Genomic DNA, 19,252 nt, shown 5'->3' with positions numbered 1-19,252 from the left:
AGTTGATTCTGGTAAGTTAATATGTATATGGTAACTAACTAAAAATATAGCAAAAAATTAATGAAATTAGAATGCAACATTAGAAAATATTCACTTAATGCAAAACAGGAATAGAGGAACAAAAAAGATATGAGACATAGAAAACAAAAAGAAAAATGGCAGAAGTAAATCCAACTATATCAGTATTAACAGAAAGTGTGAATAGATTAAACTAGCCAATAAAAGGCAGAGTTGTAAAGTCTAGTAATATGCTATCTACAAGAGACACACTTCGAATTCAAAGATACAAATAGATTTAAAGTAAGAGGATAAAAAAGATATACAAACAGCAACCACAAGAAAGTTGAAGTGGCTATAGTAATATCAGACAAAATAGATTTTAAAACAAAAATGTTAGTAAAGACAAAGATAGATACTTTATAATGATAAAAGGGTCAATCTATCAGGAAGATATAACAGTTATAAACATATATGCACCTAATAAGGAAGCATCAAAATACATAAAGAAAAACTGACAAAAATAAAGGAAAAAGTAGACAATTCAACAACAATAGTTGAAGATTTTCAATATTGAATAATGGATAGAACTAAGCAGAAGATCAACAAGAAAATAGAAGACTTGAACAACACTATAAACCAACTAGACCTAATAGACATCTATAGAATACTCCACCCAATAATAACAGGATTATTCTCAAGTACACATGGAACATTCTCCAGGATAGACCATATGCTAGGTAATAAAACAAACCATGATAAATTTGAAAGATTAGAAATAATATTAAGTATGTTTTCCGATAGTATGGAATGAAAGTAGAAAACAAAAACAGAACGAAATTTGGAAAAATCACAAATACATGGAAATTAAACAACATGCTCCTAAATAACCAATAGATCAAAGAAGAAATCAAAAGGGAAATTAAATTATACTGAGATGAATGCAAATGAAGACACAACATACCAAAACTAATGAGAGGCAGCTAAAGCAAGGCTTAGAAGGACATGTATTGCGTAAATGCCTATATTAGAAAAGAAGAAAGATCTCAAATCAATAACCTAACCTTTTAACATAAGACCTCAGAAAACAGAGCAAACTAAACCTAAAGCAAACAGAAAGAAGGAAGTAATAAAGACTAGACAGAAACTAATGAAACAGAGAATAGAAAAACAACAGAGAAAATCAATAAAGCTAAAAGCTGATTCTTTGTAAATATCAACAAAATTGACAAACTTATAGACTGAAAAGAAAGAAAACTTAAACTACTAGAGCCAGAAATGAAACAGAGGACATTACTACTGACTTTACAGAAATAAAAGGATTATGAAGGAATACTAAGAATAATTGTATGCCAATACATTAGATAACTTAGATGAAATGAAAAAATTCCTAGAAAGACACAAACTACCAAAACTGACTCCAGACAAAATGGCAAATATGAACATACCTATAATAAGATAATTAATTAGTAAACAAAAAGCTACCAAGAAGGAAAAGTCCAGGCCCAGATGGCTTCACTGGTGAATTCTGCCAAACATATAAAGAAGAATTAATACTACTTCTTCACAAATTTTTCTAAAAAATACAAGAGGAGAGAATACTTCCTGACTCATCCTATAAAGCCAGTATTATCCTGTTACCAAAACCATACAAAGACATCATATGAAAAGAAAACTACAGATTAATATCTTGTATAAATATGGATGCAAAAACACATCACAAAAATACTAAAAACTGAATCCAGGGCTTCCCTGGTGGCACAGTGGTTGGGAGTCCGCCTGCCGATGCAGGGGACATGGGTTCATGCCCCGGTCCGGGAAGATTCCACATGCCGTGGAGCGGCTGGGCCCATGAGCCATGGCCACTGAGCCTGCGTGTCTGGAGCCTGTGCTCTGCAACGGGAGAGGCCACAACAGTGAGAGGCCCGCATACCGCAAAAAAACAAAACTGAATCCAGCAACATATAAAAAGAATTATACACCATGAGCAAGTGGGATTTATTCCAGGAGTGTGAGGTTGGTTTAACATCCAAAATTCAATCAAGGTAAAACACCATATCAATAGAATAAAACACAAAAACCACATGACAATCTGAAGAGGTGCAGAAAAGCATTTTTAAAAATCGAACATCTTTTCATGATAAAAACACACAACACACTAGAAATAGAAGTCAACTTCCTCAACCTGGCAAATGACATCTAGGAAAAATGCACAGCTAACATACCTAATGGTGAAAGACGGGATGTTTTCCCCTTAAGATTAGGAACAATACAAGGATGTTTGCTCTTTCCACTTCTATTCATCATTGTGCTAGAGGTTCTAGCCATGGCAGTTACACAAGAAAAGGAAAGAAAAGGCATCCAGATTGGAAAGGATAGAAGTAAAACTATGTTTATTCACAGATGACATAATTTTATATGGAAAATCCTGAAGGATCCACTAAAAAACCATTACAACTAATACATGTGTCCAGCAAGGTGGCAGGATAAAATTTCAATATACAAAAATCAATTGTATTTCTATATACTTGCAATGAACAATCCAAAAAATGAAATTAAGAAAGTAATTCCATTTACAGTAGCATCAACAAAATAAAATACTTGGTGATCAACTTAACAAAAGAAGTTTAAGAATTGTACATTAGGGCTTCCCTGGTGGCGCAGTGGTTGAGAGTCCGCCTGCCGATGCAGGGGACACGGGTTCGTGCCCCGGCCTGGGAAGATCCCACATACCGCAGAGCGGCTGGGCCCGTGAGCCATGGCCGCTGAGCCTGTGTGTCCTGAGCCTGCGCTCCTCAAAGGGACAGGCCACAACAGTGAGAGGCCCGTGTACCACACACACACAAAAAAAAGAATTGTACATTAAAAAATTAAGAATGTTGTTGAAAGAAATTAAAGATCTAAAAATGGAAAAACATCTTATGTCCATGGATCAGAAGACTTAATATTGTTAAAATGACAATAATCCCAAACTGATCTACAGATTCAATGCAATCCCTATCAGAATCCTTGTGAACATCTCTGTAGAAACTGTCAAGATCACTCTAAATATTCGACATAGAGCTACCATAGGACATAGTAATTCCACGCCTAGTTATATACCCAAGAGAAACAAAAACATATGTCCACACAAAAACTTGAATATGAATGTTTATAGCAGCATTATTCATAATAGCTAAAAGGTGAAAACAATCCAAATGTCCATTAACTGATGAATGGATTTTAAAATATGGTATATCTAGATGATGGAATATTATTTGGCTATAAAAAATAAAGTACTGATACATGCTACAACATTTATGGACCTTGAAAACATTTTGCTGAATGAAAGAAGTCATTCACAAAAGACACATATTCCATGATTCTATTTATATGAAAAGTTTAGAATAGGCAAATACATAGAAACAGGAAGTGTAAGAGTGGTTTCCTTGGGTTGGGGAGAATGACGGGGGATGATGGGTGATAGCTAAAGGGTATGGGCTTTTTTTCTGAGATGATGAAAATGTTCTAATATTGACTGTGGTGATGGTTGCACATATTTGAGAATATACTAAGAAACACTGAAATGTACACTTTCAATGGGTAAATTGTATTATATGTGAACAATATCTTAATAAAACTGTTTAAAAAGAGAATGAAAGAAGCCATCATTATAGATACTCCAAACATTTAAAGGATAGTAATGGGAATATTATGAGTAACGTTATATCAATAAACTCAATAACATAGATAAAATTGTCAAATTCCCTGAAAGATACAAATTGCCAAACTCACTCAAAAAATAAATTGAAAACCTGAACAGAAGAATGGTTTTTAACCATCATGTCTCTAGAAGAAAATAAGGCCCCTAATTCATAAGCATATCTAACTTCCATGGTGTAAACCATGGCCAATTTCAAGCTATCAAAGCAACATCACTGAATAAAGATTTCTTAAGAGATGAAAACAAACAAACAAACAAAAGAGATGAAAACAATCAGCTCTCATTAGCTGGTACAAGCCAGCTCTAGCATGACAGTGTCTGTTATCTATAAAAGAAAATTAATTTGTTATTAAAAACCTTCCAGGGCTTCCCTGGTGGCGCAGTGGTTGAGAATCCGCCTGCCGATGCAGGAGACACGGGTTCGTGCCCTGGTCCGGGAAGATCCCACATGCCGCGGAGCAGCTGGGCCCGTGAGCCATGGCCGCTAGGCCTGCGCGTCCGGAGCCTGTGCTCCACAACGGGAGAGGCCACAACAGTGAGAGGCCCGCATACCGCAAAAAAACAAACAAACAAACAAACAAACAAAAAAAACCTTCCAGGAAAACTCCAGGCCCAGGTGTCTTCACTAGTGAATTCTATTGAACATTCAAGGATGAAATAATACCAATTTTAAATAGATTCTTTCAGAAAGTAGAGGAACAGGTCTCCTCTTATATAATGAGGCCAGAATTACTCTGATACTAAACAAAAACATTACAAGAAATCTGAGACCAATATACCTCATGAACATAAAAGCAAAAATTCTCTTAAAAATTTTGGGACATTGAATCCATCTATATATTAGAAGTATAATAAATATATCATGACCAAGTGAGGTTTATCCTAGGAATGAAAAGTTGGTTGAGCACTCAAAAGTCAATGTAGTAGATAGCTAGTGGGAAGCAGCGCATAGCACAGAGAGATCAGCTCAGTGCTTTGTGATCACTTAGAGGGGTGGGATAGGGAGGGTGGGAAGGAGGGTGATGCAAGAGGGAAGAGATATGGGAACATATGTATATGTATAACTGATTTACTTTGTTATAAAGCAGAAACTAACACACCATTGTAAAGCAAATTATACTCCAATAAAGATGTTAAAAAATAGTCAATATAATTCATCATACTAACATGATAAAGGAGAAAAATTATAACCATTTTAATAGATACATAAAAGGCATTTGATAAAAGACAATACCCACTTATGATAAAATTTCTTAGGAAATTATGAATAGAAAGGAAGTTCCTCAGCCTGAAATAAGGCATCTATGAAAAAACTGCAGCTGATGTCATACTTAATAGTGGAAGATTGAACACTTTCCTCCTATGAAAGGAACAACTCAAGGATGTCTGCTCTCACCACTTCTATCCAACAATGTACTGGAAATCTTAATTAGTGCAGTAAGGCAAGGGGAAAAAAGTGTGCAGATGGGAAAAGAAGTAAAACTCTCTTTATTTGCAGGAATATTACAAGCATGTACATAGAATGCCCTAAGAATTTATACAAAGTTATTAGAACTAATAAGTGAATTTAGCATGGTCTCAGGATAAAAGGTCACTATACAAAAATCAAGTATATGGGGGCTTCCCTAGTGGTGCAGTGGTTGGGAGTCCGCCTGCCAGTGCGGGGCACATGGCTTTGGGCCCTGGGCTGGGGGGATCCCACGTGCTGCAGAGCGGCTGAGCCTGTGCACCACGGTTGCTGGGCCTGCGCTCTAGAGCCTGCGAGCCACAACTGCTGAGCCCACGTGCCACAACTACTGAGGCCCGTGTGCCTGGAGCCCATGCTCTGCAACAGGAGAGGCCACCGCAGTGAGAGACCCACGCACCGCAATGAAGAGTAGCCCCTGCTCGCTGCAACTAGAGAAGACCCACGTGCAGCAGCGAAGACACAATGAAACCAAAAATAAAATAAATAAATTTATTTTTTAAATCAAGTATATGATACAGCCACTATGGAGAACAGTATGGAGGTTCCTTAAAAAACTAAAACTAGAACTACCATACAACACAGCAATCCCACTACTGGGCATATACCCTGAGAAAACCATAATTCAAAAAGTCATGTACCACAATGTTCATTGCTGCTCTATTTACAATAGCCAGGACATGGAAGCAACCTAAATGTCCATCGACAGATGAATGGATAAAGATGTGGCACCTATGTACAATGGAATATTACTCAGCCATAAAAAGAAACAAAATTGAGTTATTTGTAGTGAGGTGGATGGACCTAGAGACTGTCATACAGAGTGAAGTAAGTCATAAAGAAAGAAACAAATACCGTATGCTAACACATATATATGGAATCTAAAAAAAAAAAAAGGTTCTGAAGAACCTAGGGGCAGGACAGGAATAAAGATGCAAATGTAGAGAATGGACTTGAGGACATGGGGAGGGGGAAGGGTAAGCTGGGACGAAGTGAGAGAGTGGCATGGACATATATACACTACCAAGTGTAAAATAGACAGCTAGTGGGAAGCAGCTGCATAGCACAGGGAGATCAGCTCAGTGCTTTGTGACCACCTAGAGGGGTGGGATAGGGAGGGTGGGAGGGAGGGAGATGCAAGAGGGAAGAGATATGGGGATATGTGTAATCAGCTATCTACGTATAGCTGATTCACTTTGTTATAAAGCAGAAACTAACACACCATTGTAAAGCAATTATACTCCAATAAAGATGTTAAAAAACAATAAAACAACCCCAAAAAAGTCAAGTATATATCTTATGTACTGGAAATAAACAATTAGAAAATGAAAAATTTAAATGCCGTTTGCAATGGCATCAAAATGAGTGAAGTAAATAGGGATAAATTTTAGGAAATACCTGAAGACTTATACACTGAAAACTACACTATATTGGTGTGAGTAATCATGGAAGACCTGAAAAATGACAAAGTATACCATGTTCATGTATCAGAGGACTCAATATTGTCAAAGTGGCAATTCTCCTCAGATCTGAATACTCAGTATAATTCCAATTAAGATCCCAGCTGGCTTTTATTTGTGTGTGAAAATCTACAGGCTGATCCTAAAATCTGTAAGGAAATGCACAGAATCTGTAGCAGTCAAAACAATCTTGAAAAAGAATATCAGAGGACTGACAATAACTGACTTTGAGCCTTCCTATAAAGCTGTAGTAACCAGGACAGCATAGTATCAGCAAAAGGATGGGAGTGAAGATACACAGTATGTGTGTCTGCCATTCTTGCTGTCCAATTTGCATGTTGCATTCCCCATGCCCCGTGAGCACCAAATTCAAGTGGACCCTTGATGAATGGGTGCTTAGCAAGACTCAAAGCAAGAAAATGGCAATCTCCTTACTATGATTGCTGATAGTAAGGAGAAGCCACCTTTTTGGTTCCACTCAGAACTTACTTCCAGGGACTTCCCTGGTGGTCCAGTGGTTGAGAATCTGCCTTCCAATGAAGGGGACGCGAATTCCATCCCTGGTTGGGGAACTAAGATCCCACATGCCACAGGGCAACTAAGCCTGTGCACCACAACTACTGAGCACACAGGCCACAAGTGGAGAATCCTTGTGCCTCAATTACAGAGTCCACATGCTCTGGAGCCTGCACGCCACAACTACTGAGCCCACATGCCACAACTAGAGAGAAGCCCGTGTGCTGCAACGAAGATCCCACGTGCCACAACTGAGACCTGACGCAGCCAAAAATAAATATTAAAAAAAACCCTCACTTCCAACACATAGTCACATTCCAAGAACCAAAAATGACCAAGAAACCCAATCATATCCTTATTGACATGTATTACTTCCTTGTATTTGCCAACCACTTACTGTTGAAAATGATGACAAAGAAGAAAAGATAGAACAACCCACAGTTCCAGTTCCATTCTATGTGTGCAGAATGTGCACGTGTGCACGTACCAAGAAGTAAAATAAAAACAGTAAAAACAGTTGAGTCAGTTTTGTGCAGCATTCCACTGTTCTGGTAAGAAGTGAATACATATACAAAATATGAATTATGCAATTTTGGTGATTCTGCATATGAGTCAAATGCTCTTATATTTGCATTTAAAACTGACTTTGTGCAATATAAAGATGGACTATATCATTTATGCTAATAGTTAAAATTTTCAACTGTCCTTTACTTAGAACAACATTAAATAATAGAAAGCACCATGTCAAGGTCAACATCAGTGGTCATAAATCACATTGATAGCATGCAGCCGTGATATGATGTGATGAAATGGCACTTTATCCTGTGATCTTCCTCCCCCACACCCATAACCCCAGTTTAACAAAGAGAAAAACACCAGACAAATCTCAGGGGACAGGCATTCTTTCTTCAAATACCTGCCTAGTACTCATAATTATAAAGATCATCAAAATCAGTAAAAGTCTGAGAAACTGTCACAGCCAAGAGGAGCCTAAGGAGAAAGGACAACTAAAAATATGTGGTATTCTGGATAGGATCCAGGAGTAGAAAAAGGGCATTACCTTAAAAAAAAGGAAATTTGAATAAAGTAGACTTTAGTTAATGGCAATGTGTCAATACTGGTTCATTAACTACAACAAATGTACCACACTAATAAGATGCTCCTGGGTACGGAGTATATGGGAATCCTCTATAGTATCTTCTCAGTTTCTTTGTAAATCAAAAACTATTCTAAAAAATGAAGTCTACTAAAAAAAAGTCAAAAGAGAGAACACAGAAAAAAGAAAAGCTAATATGTTAGTACCTTTAATAGCACTTTTTTCCTTGCTTTTTGAACAAAGGGCTTTGCATTGTCATTTTACACTGGGCCCCGCAAATTATGTAGCCTACCCTGCCTCTGTCCCTACCTCTGTCACCCAGACTTCAGACTAGAGTTGTTTTGGACCCTTTTGAGAGTCCCTGAGGCCAAGAGTGAGTAAGGCTGTGAGTATGCTGGGGCCCAGAAGGGAAGAGTTCTGTGCTCTGAGCTCATTTGGATTCTGGGAAAGGCAGCGGCAGCCAGTCTGGAGAGGCCCCCACTCAGGCCAAATGGTATTCCTAAGAGAAGCCACTTCTCACCTCACCGCGGTGGGCAGTGTGGAGTCAGAGCATCCTAGAGCTGCAAGGGACCTCGTTCACCACAGCCCCTGACCCTACCTTTTAGGGAGAAGGAGGAGAACACAAAGAGAGGCATGGAGAGGGGTAGAAGGCTCCCAGCCTCCAGAGCCCTCCAGCCAGTGTCAGCCTGAGTCCTGCCCAGCCCAGAGCCAGGTACTGCCTCCCTTCAGCCCAGGTCTGGACCAGCCTTCCCTGTCCCTGAGTGTTTCCCAGCAGCCTGAGTTGCCACCCCACCTTTCTTCAGAGTCCCTTGCTTGTTTCTCTGGGCATATGCAGTGTGTGTGTGTGTGTGTGTGTGTGTGTGTGTCTGTCTGTCTGTCTGTCTAGGCTCAGTTAGGATGAGGCCAGAAGCAGAAAAGAGGGGCTCTTGTCATTGCATTTCCCACTTGGCTATTTCCCCCAGGGCGGAGGTGGGGGAGGTGAGCCTGAGAGCCTCAGGCTGGACAGAGCCTGCTGCAGTCCCAGGCAGCAAGTCTTGAGACCAAAGTACTGCCATGGGTGTCATTAGGAAAGAATGCAGAGGCAGTAGCAGCAGGGGGAACCTCTGGGCTGGAGAGGGCAGAACTCTGCAACTCCAAGTCCAGACAGATGGACCCTGCAAAGGGAAACCAGACCTCCATGGGGTCTGTGCTGGAGAGGCGCTCAGAGGGCGGGGGGACTCTGTATCTGCCACAGAAGTACAGCCTCACCAGGGAGCAGGAATCCCTGAACCAGAAACCCACCCTGGGCTTCCTCAGATCCCCCAGAGAAAGGCACACCCCTGAAGACTGTTGTCATGGCAGCAGCTGCCAGGTCTGACTGCCTTCCCCCTTTGCCTGCATGGCTGCCCTGCCTGCCTTCTGGGACCTTCTGATCCTGTTCCCTGAAAAGGCCTGTGCTGCCCACCCTGGCTGCTTGTAAGCATGGCTGGAGCCCACTGCCCTGCAGCAGTTTTACAAAATGGTTAGAGTTTCAGTCTCTCATGCCACATTGCCAGGGTTTAGATCCCATGTCTGCTACTTACTATCATCTGTTTCCATGCAAACAATTTGTAACCTCTCAGAGCTTTAGGTATCTCACTTTTAAAATGGAGTTCCTTAGACTTAAAGCCTCAAAGAACCCTAAATCAGCAGTATCAAATCAAATCCATGGGAAGGATTATTTCATCGTCACCACCCTCCCTCCCCCCACATGCAGCCAAGTAGCAGACCACATTCCCTTTGTACCAAATGGTTGTCACTGTGGCAGAACCCCCTTCATCTTATGCTCTCTTGAGAGCCCTTTCTCTCAAGGGAATCTCAAATCAGCTATTGTCAGGCAGACTTAAAGCCAATATGAAGATATTGTCTTCATTTCTTCTTTCCGGTTCTAGTTCCTCATACCTCCCTTGTCTGCCCCCCATGTTTACCAAATGCTCATCAAGGGTTAATTTATACTGGCTTGGGAGCTTTCAGAGGCAACTATGTCTTCTATCAGCAGCAGCAGAAGGTAATTCCACCTTGAGAAAGGAAAGAAGGGGAGCTGGCCTGTCAGAGCGTACTCCTGGCTGCCACACCCAAAGGGAAAAGGAATTTTTTCATTTGGAGTCAGAGCTCTTTGCTGAAGATCTCCCTCTAGATCTTTCCTGAGCTTGCTGAATTTATCATCCCATTTAGTACTAATGGTGTGCTGTAAATTAATATTTTGTAGCTAATGTACTGAATGACAGAATCTGGATACAAAGAATGAGGGAGTGAATCTAAAAGACAGCATTTAACCCAGAAAAATACAAGCTTTTGCATTTGGGTTAAAAGTAAACTGATTTACAGAAGTGCATTAACAGGGATTTGGGGATCTCAGTTGACTGCAACTTAAAGTGGATTCAACTGTGTTATATGGCATCCACAAAATCTACTACGATCTTAGGATGCATCTGTAGATGTATTGTGGCTATTCTAGAATGAAGGGCATGGTAAGATCACTCCATGCTACGCCAGGAAGAATATCCAGTATTTTCAGACATTTACAAATTCAGGAGCATGTAGGATGGTGAGTGACTTTGAACAAATATATCACGTCAGAAGGAGCTGAAAGAACTGGGGAGGTTAAACCTAAAAAAAAGCCTTGGTGAGAATGTAACTGTTGAAGGATTAAATGAGATAGTATATGAGATAGTGATTAGTTCAATGCCTGGCACATGGGCTCAATTAACATTAATAATAAAAGAATGATAATTAGTAGTATTATTAGTACTGTCATACTATTATTATTGTTACTAGCACTACTCCAGGTCCTTTACACATACTGACTCATTTATTCTTCTTACCAATTCTATGAGGTAGGTACTATTTTGTCTCCAATTTTGCAGATGGGAAGTAGAGGCACAGAAAGGTCAAGTATATTGCCCAGTGTATCTCACAGATGGGCAGGGGAAAGAACCAGAACATTAACTTTGGCAGTGTCAGGTTGTCAAGGGTAAAAGGCACTTTTGTTATTTTATACTTATTTTGTAACACTCCAGAGGGCAGAACCAGGACCAATGTGCATAAACTACAGGGAGGCAGATTTCAGCTCAAAGGGGGAAAAAAAAACACTGAATGATTAGAACTGTCTGAAATTTCACTGGAGTATCTCTTAAGGTAGTGAGTTCTCCATCACAGGATGTGAGGAAAAAAGAGGATAAAAATGAAGAATGAATAAATGGGGCTCCTCTTGGAAAAAAACCATACAAATGATGAAGCCAACCCTTGGTGAAAAGAATAAAGAAGGTATAGTGAAACTTGGTCTAAAAGACACATATCATTGAAAAATTGAAAAGTAAAACAGTTATGGAAAATATATAAAGGTGAACTAATATCTATCTGTCTTGCTGCTATCTCAACACAAAGTAAACTAGATGTTGGAGAAAAGTGACAAAAAGCTCTTAAAATGGGAAATTCCACGTATGAATTTCTGTTTGTAAACTTACTAGAAAGCCCAGGATCCTCACAGATCTGATGGTCACCTACCCTGAAAGTGTAAATTATAAGGAGAGGTATAGTCTGCTCTCTGGAAGAAAGGCCATCTGCATGATAAAGTAGCATCCAGGCTGATGTGAGATGCAGGCATGAAGTTGAAGATCATAAAACACCATTAGATCCAAAAGTACATGCTTGTAATAACAACTGTGTTAGCATGATTTTAATCCTGCTACTTTGTGTGTGCTCCAAAGAATTATTACCTAGTTTAATATGAATGTCCTCTGTGCTGAATCTATCTTTTTGGGTATAGCAGTCCCAGGACCCAAATATTTGCAGATTTAATGAATTGATATAAATTTCCTCAACCAGCAACACCAGTATGGTGCTGGTTAAAGATTTAGACCCCTAGCAAATTCTATTTCTTCTATTATAAATAATAATTACTCAATAGTATATATATGATACATATATAATATAAATACATACATACATATATATAATAATGCCATGCTCTCCACCAAAAGTGCTTCCATTTCAGATAAGTTTTCAAACTATTTGTAATAGATGCACATATGTGTATATTGATTTATGAAAATCAAAGTACTCAGTCTTTTTAGATTTATGTATTGATACTTCACAAACTTTACTCTTTCTAGAGCTCTAGAACTGAATGATTACCAGTTTAGACTGGAGCTTCTATTTGTGATTTAGGTCTGGAGACTCAAAAGAAAATCCTTAAGTCATGGAAAAGTGAGTTTATCTCCCATGAAAGTGACAAGAGATGAAAACCATGTTGATAGAGCCTAAACGGACATGATGGAGTTATGGATGTGGATTAAACCTGGAAGAGGTAGCATATGATAGTGACTCATTAAGGAGAAACAGTCAAATTTCAGTACAGGATCTGAACTGTAGGGGAAATAATGGGTCTTGGTAGCTGATGACAGGAGAATGAGGGAGAGAGGTGTTATCAGGGGAAGAGGCAGAGAGGAAGAGGCAATAACCCTCAAGATTGGATGCTGACCGCCTCTAGTAACCAGGAAAAGGCAAATAATAACAGAGAGGTGAGTGACGACGACGTCTGGTGTGTTAGGGGGTCAGGAAATATCAGCTGGTTGCGGCAGCACCGCCGCCGGTCAAAGTAACTGGGGATCTGAGCTTGGCGGTGACGCGCGGCCATCACGTGACCAGAGCCTGTGTCTGCCCAAGCTTTCTCGTCCTGGTCCTTTTTCCCTGTCCAGACACCATCTTCCTATTGCCCTTTGGTCGAGGGGAAAAACAGAAGGAAGTAAGTCCCCTCCGCCCTCTTAAATCGGTGTAAGTGTCGGTGCTGCCCAGTAACCCCTGGGACTGGAATGGCACAGAGTTCAGGCCTTCCCCTGTGCCCAGCCCCGCCCCGCCCCCGCGCCCATATTTCGGCGCAGAAAATGGTGGTCTAGGGGGTGGGGAGGGGAGGTGAGTGGCCCCCCCCACGGGAAGGAAACACGGACACTTAGAAACAGCTTCTAAGTAGTCCTTCGCTTAAACTTCCCGCCTGGAAACAAATGGCGAGCATTGCAGGGTTGGCGGGGGTCAAGGGGAGAACGAAGCTTTGAGATGGGGCGAGGGGGAGGGGAACACGGGGGGAGGCAGCTGGTGCCTGTAAAAGGGACGTGTGAGTCAGTCCTTCCCTCATCCCCTCTCCCCGCCCCCTACCCTGTCTTGGCGTCTGTCTGCAGCTCCGTAGGTCACAGCGGGGCACCTGGAGGAGAGGATGCCTAGGAGCCAGCCGCTGGGAGAGGTCCAGGTTGGGGAAGGGTTGGGCAGCGGGCCAGGATGGGGTGAGAGGGAGGGCGCTGGAGGGAGCCGGGTCCGCGGCACTGCCAGCCCGCCCCGCCGCGGCCCCAGCGGGAGAGGCCTCTGTGGCAAGGCCTGCCGGGAAAATGGTGGGCTTTCCGAAGGAGGGGGTGACAAGGTGCGGGGGGGCGGGGGAACGGCCAGACGCGGCGGGGTCCCGGGGGCCGAAGAGCCCCTCGGACAGCGTAGGTTGGAATACCCGGGCCCAGACTCGGTTAGAGCCAGGTATTGGAACCCATGGGCGGGGTTTTGGTCCAGACAGCGAGTATTCTGACTCGCCTTTGCCTTTCCTGTCTCCTGTGAATAACCGTGCTTAAAAAAGACCATCCTGAACATGGAAGAGGCCTGCCAAGAGCCTGAGGAGCAGCCACAGAGCTCGCCCAAGGCGGATGAGGAGCGGCCTCCTGTGGAACACTCTCCCGAAAAGTCGTCTCCGGAGGAGCCGTCTTCGGAGGAGCAATCCTCGGAGGAGGAGTTCTTTCCTGAGGAACTCCTTCCTGAGCTCCTTCCTGAGATGCTCGTGTCCGAAGAGCGCCCTCCTCAGGAACGCCTGTCTAGGAAGGACCTTTTTGAGGAGCGCCCTCCCATGGAGCAGCCTCCTTGCGGAGTGGGCAAACATAAGCTAGAAGAGGGAAGCTTTAAAGAAAGGCTGGCTCGCTCCCGCCCGCAATTTAGAGGGGACATACACGGCAGAAATTTAAGCAATGAGGAGATGATAAAGGTAGCAGAGGAGATGGAAGAGATGAAGCGAGTACGAAACAAATTGATGATCATGCATTGGAAGGCAAGGCGGAACCGTCCTTATCCTATTTAATGTGTCCGGCCTTTAATTCTGTTTTGCCTGGTATGAGTATTATCACCTGACCTTTGTTTGCTTTTTCTCATATACCTTACCCCGTCTTCCTAATCTTAACTTTGCGTGGCTTTGAGGTGTTTCGCTTGTAACTGGCATAAAATTGCCCCCCATCTGCAAGTCCCCCTCTTTCAATCATGAGTCTTCTCCATTTGCATGGAAAGATGTACATAGTATATTGTGAAGTGAAAAAAGCAATTTTCAAAAAGTATATGTAGTATCCCATTTTTGTAAAACATGTATATTTATATATTAATATGCAAAGAAAAAAACTGAAAGTATATACTTCAAAGGCTTAACAGTGGCTATCTGTGGTAAGATAACAGGTGATTTGTTTTTCATTTTTGCTGCATCTGAATTTCTCATTTTCTCAAGATGAACACATTTTACATGTGTTGCAAAAAAAAAACCCCAATATAATGGAAAAATTGTAAAGCAATTTAAAAATAATGTCAATCAGCTTATAAAGATAATGTGGCACTTAATAAATACTTGACAGAACTTAAATCCCATGTTTTTTTCTGAATCTCTTAGGCAGAAATGTAAACCAGGTACTGTACTCATATTTGTTTAAGGGTCATTCTTTTCCCATTTAAATAGGAATAGGACAATTTACAGGGTTGGTGCGGAACCAAATGAGGTAAAGGTCATGTGAGCTGTATTTTTCCCCCTACTTGCACATGCTGGACCCCATCCCCTATAGATTCCCTTCAGATACTGGGGATAGTACACAAAGGAGGTCTCGTTTGCACTCACAAATCCTGTGCGATTCCAGGTGAGTGCCACATTCTATTCCTGTCCTGCTATTCTCTTCCCTTAGATACTGCCATGTCTGCTGGGTACAGCTGCCCCTTCTCCTGGGTCCTGCTACTTTCATGGCCCCCATCACAGCTTAGGTGCCACAGTCCTTCAGGGGCAAAGCTTTACTGATTGCTCTGGAGTCCCTGCTGGGCCAAAGCTGAACTGTGTCTCTTAACAGATATATGAAGGATGCCCCTCCTCTAGTTTTAATATTACACCTGTCCAGGTGGATCCCACCCCAGTGCTGCTTAGACCTCTATGTCTTAAAGAATTCTTAGCAGAATAAGTCTTTCCTATTTATTTTTCCCCCAAAGTCTCCCTTTTCTCCATTGGGCACATACATGAGTTTACTGGGACCTGGGCTTGGAGATGAATATGTGAGCCTGACACAATTCTTTGTGCTCAGAATTGGAACCCCCTCCCAAATAATCTCCAAGGATAACTATGGTTTTAATTGCCCAACGCTTGCCTTAGGGTGAGTTCTCTCCCAGGGGATTTTGGCAGGCTTGCCTTACCAATTCATCTGACTTACTCAATATGTAATAAGTTAAAGTGGAAATTAAGACCTAAGCTCAGGGACTTCCCTGGTGGTCCGCTGGGTAAGATTCCTTGCTCCCAATGCAGGGGGCCTGGGTTCGAACCCTGGTTGGGGAACTAGATCCTGCACACATGCCACAACTAAAGATCCCACGTGCAGCAACTAACACCTGGCGCAGCCAAAATAAATAAATATTTTTTTAAAAAAGACAAGCTCAAACTAGGACATTTCCCTTCTGCCCTACCCCACATCAACAAGAAACATGCAAAAGTCATTAAAGTGCTATATGTGTGTGTGTGTGTGTGTGTGTGTGTGTATCAGGTGTTATGATTTCTGTTAAACTCCTTTTTAAAAATCTAAGTTGTAAGTAATTAAAGTACTATATATATGCATATACTTATATATGTGTCTGTATCAGATATGATTTCTAAGATTTTGTTTTATTGATCATGTTAATTCTAGAAACACAGATAGTGGCTAATAATTTTTGAATTATGACCCAGTCCTGAACCCAGTCTGTCTGATGGACTATATTAGCTTCAGTGTGTTCACATCTCTAGAAAGAATGAATTGCAATTCCAAAGGGATCATGTTAGGGGGAGGGATTCTTTCCCCAAATTCAACATTAAAATTATTCAAATATTTCAGGTATCAGTGTTTTTCCTATAAAGTAAGCAGAGACCTGGGCTCTACCCCAGACCCACTAAATCTGCTTTCTGTACATGAGCACACAAGGTGGAGAGACACTGCTATCTATATACAATATACTCCTGGTTTTAGTAAGAATAAACTATGACATAAATAGAAGAACGTACAGATGATTATATCAGAATTAAAGAGGTGAAAGGCTTGTCCAACCATATATTTAAATAAGGAATTAAAAACAACCTCATCAACTTTACTACATAAAATTTAGATTTTTTTTGCAACAAAGCAAGACCATATACAGAATAAAAACCTAAGAGAGATGACAAAACAGCAAGATGTATTTGCTATGGTTGACATTATGTAATGCATTGCATTACTTCCTTACAATATGAGTAAGGTACATCAGAAATAAATTCAAAGTTCTCCTTTGGTAATCAGATCTCAAAATGGTAAGCCAGTCCTGTGCCCTTAATTTTGCTTTTGTTTTAATTTTTTTCACTGTGTGATGCCATTAGGGGGGATCTTCATGTCTCCAGACCATTCTTCACGGTTATGGTAGCCTGATGGATGCTGATTGGGCTCGATTCTGGCTGGAGTGAGTTGAGGGTCCAGCAACTCACTTGCCAGCTTTATAGGATGGAATGAATCCAGCCCCCGACACTGAGGGGGGGTGCTAGGGCTGGATGTGGAAAGGCTCCCCCAAGCCATATTCCTCTCCAGGGTCGTCTGACATTGGTTTCTCTGCGCCAGCCTGCAGCAGGCACCAGACTCTTCTAGGCTAAAGGCCAGGCTGTCCTGGACATGCACACCAGGAGGACAACGACTGTTCCATTGCAGGTCAGAGCACTTTGCCTCTCTTTCCTTTTCCCTGTCTCTTTTGGGGAACCTTTTTTTTCGGTGGGGGAACCTTTTATAGGGGAGGAGATAAAGCCCAATGATTCCCAAGTGGAAACATTGGTCGGGACAGTCTTTGAGCAAACAGATGTCTGACCTGGCTGGGCCTGACCAGGTAACTTGGGGCTGAAGCAGAAGGGGCTGGCCCTTCTGTCAGAGTCCAGTGAAGTAGCCCCCCCGAAATGGGGTTGGACCTCAGACACGGTCTCACCCATCCCTCTCCCACTCACGTTGCTCAGATTCCCAGAAGGGCCTCAGATGTGCCCTGGCCTGTTTGGGTGGTTCTGCGGTGACTTTAGGTCTGTGTGTGCCTGGTGCGGCGCTTCTGATGTCTGCGTCAGCCCAGGCCCAGAGGCACGGGAGCCCCCAGGTGAAGGGAGCTACAAAGGCATGTGGTCTCACAGCTCAGGAGAAAAGGGGTGGCACTTCGTGTGTGAACACCCCTATGCACTGCAGGCCTAGCCCACGACTTGGAGGTCAGGGCAGTCAGGCTGTGGATTGGTGTGAAGATGCTTTTGGAGGCGTTGATGCTGGGGGGTCAGCAGCATCCAGAGCCTGGTTCTCTGGCCCCCTCACCACTTCCCTGCCCACACAGAAGGCTGCTATCCCCATCACGTGTCCAAGAAGCTACTTGCCTGGCCAACTCCAGAGCAGAAAGCATTGAGGGTCCAGGACCCTGGAGAGAGCTGTCTGCTAAGCAGGATGCCCAAGCCCTTGGGAGACAATGCCTGGGAGTGGGAGCCCCTCTGGTGAGGCAAGTTAGAGGGACTGGGTCCAGGGTCCTTGCAAAATGCCCAGACTCCTCCCTCTCCCATTCAGAAATATAAACTCAATTATTTTTACAAATGAGGAAGATTATACAGATAAATAAGAAGTAGACCCTGTGTTCTAACTCAGATTTGTCTGAATCAAGTTCTGTGTTCTCCCCACTGTGCCACACTGCCTCCAATTTAGATTGTAGCTTTCTGGGGCTTAGGGAATAATTGATTTAGACTTGCTAAGTATGGTATCCTTGTTGGTTTGTGCATTTGGGTGAGCTTCCACACTATTATCTTTTTTCAGGTGGAACCGTCCAGTAGGCGGTTATATATGTGTCTAGAATTTGGAAAAGAGATTGGCATGGAAATACAGATTTTGGCTGGTGGTACTGGTGCACAGTAAGCAAGAATCCAATTGTATATCCTTCTGTCCTTTCCTATAAATATGTATTTTTCAAACAGATGTGCGATTCTACTGAATTCACTGAATCATAGCCTGTGTGTAGAAAATCAATTCTTTCTTTAGACCTCTACCAAGATAATACATTTTGAAGAGTACTTAGAAACTAGAGGTAAGCGCGCCATCTGGTGGCCTTAGCCAGACTGCGAGCAGAAAACAGCTAACGAGAGAGGGAAGGAGAGAAACTATTGGGTGATAGGGGAGAAGACCTCAATCCTGACTCACACTGGACTGGCACAGTATCAGCCTCTTCCTGAGGGTGAGGTGGCACAAGAAGCAACCTATAGTTAGATGGTTTTTCCCTGTCTCAAGTCAAGATAAGTGTGTTTGTGCAAGTGTGTGTGTTTAAACTGAGTGATCTTTTTTTTTTTTTTTTTTTTTGCGGTGCGGGCCTCTCAACTGTTGCGGCCTCTCCCGTTGCGGAGCACAGGCTCCGGACGCGCAGGCTCAGCGGCCATGGCTCACGGGCCCAGCCGCTCCGCGGCATGTGAGATCTTCCCGGACCGGGGCACGAACCCGTGTCCCCTGCATCGGCAGGCGGATTCTCAACCACTGCGCCACCAGGGAAGCCCAAAACTGAGTGATCTTATACTATTTTCACTTTTTCTCTAATTGTGGAATTTACATGTTTCTAATAGAAAATATCTGCAAATGTAACAAGTATAAAAGAAGATATGAATTACTGATAGTTTCTCTACCCAAAGAAAATAATTAATATTAACATGCATGTACTTACATTGTATGTATATA

The 19,252-nt window shown here is 42.2% G+C and overlaps 1 protein-coding gene and 1 long non-coding RNA gene across 7 annotated transcripts in view; one reads left to right on the top strand and one right to left on the bottom strand.

The window, feature by feature from the left end:
• Window positions 1-13,590, bottom strand: part of LOC131747875 (uncharacterized) — a 52,881-nt gene extending 39,291 nt beyond the window's left edge. Inside the window, exon 1 of the long non-coding RNA XR_010838714.1 lies at window positions 13,410-13,590. This is a non-coding gene — a long non-coding RNA (uncharacterized lncRNA). The remainder of the gene's footprint in view (window positions 1-13,409) is intronic.
• TCEAL1 (transcription elongation factor A like 1) lies at window positions 12,603-14,904 on the top strand. Of its 6 annotated transcripts, none has more exons than XM_067023841.1 (3): window positions 12,603-12,778; window positions 13,433-13,500; window positions 13,873-14,904. In XM_067023841.1, the coding sequence occupies exons 2-3, from the start codon at window positions 13,468-13,470 to the stop codon at window positions 14,362-14,364; spliced, it is 525 nt and encodes a 174-aa protein (XP_066879942.1). In that variant the 5' UTR covers window positions 12,603-12,778; window positions 13,433-13,467; the 3' UTR covers window positions 14,365-14,904. The 6 variants fall into 6 exon arrangements, with proteins under 6 accessions (XP_066879942.1, XP_066879941.1, XP_066879944.1 ...); XM_059049940.2 differs by lacking the exon at window positions 12,603-12,778 and adding an exon at window positions 12,887-13,002; XM_067023842.1 differs by lacking the exon at window positions 12,603-12,778 and adding an exon at window positions 12,890-13,031.
• The last annotated feature ends 4,348 nt before the right edge of the window (window positions 14,905-19,252 follow it).

Source organism: Kogia breviceps, chromosome X (genome assembly GCF_026419965.1).
Source record: "Kogia breviceps isolate mKogBre1 chromosome X, mKogBre1 haplotype 1, whole genome shotgun sequence".
In the NCBI taxonomy this organism is placed as follows: Eukaryota; Metazoa; Chordata; class Mammalia; order Artiodactyla; family Physeteridae; genus Kogia; species Kogia breviceps.
The sequence above is the reverse complement of the archived record's forward strand: the minus strand, read 5'-3'. Positions and strand labels throughout refer to the sequence as shown.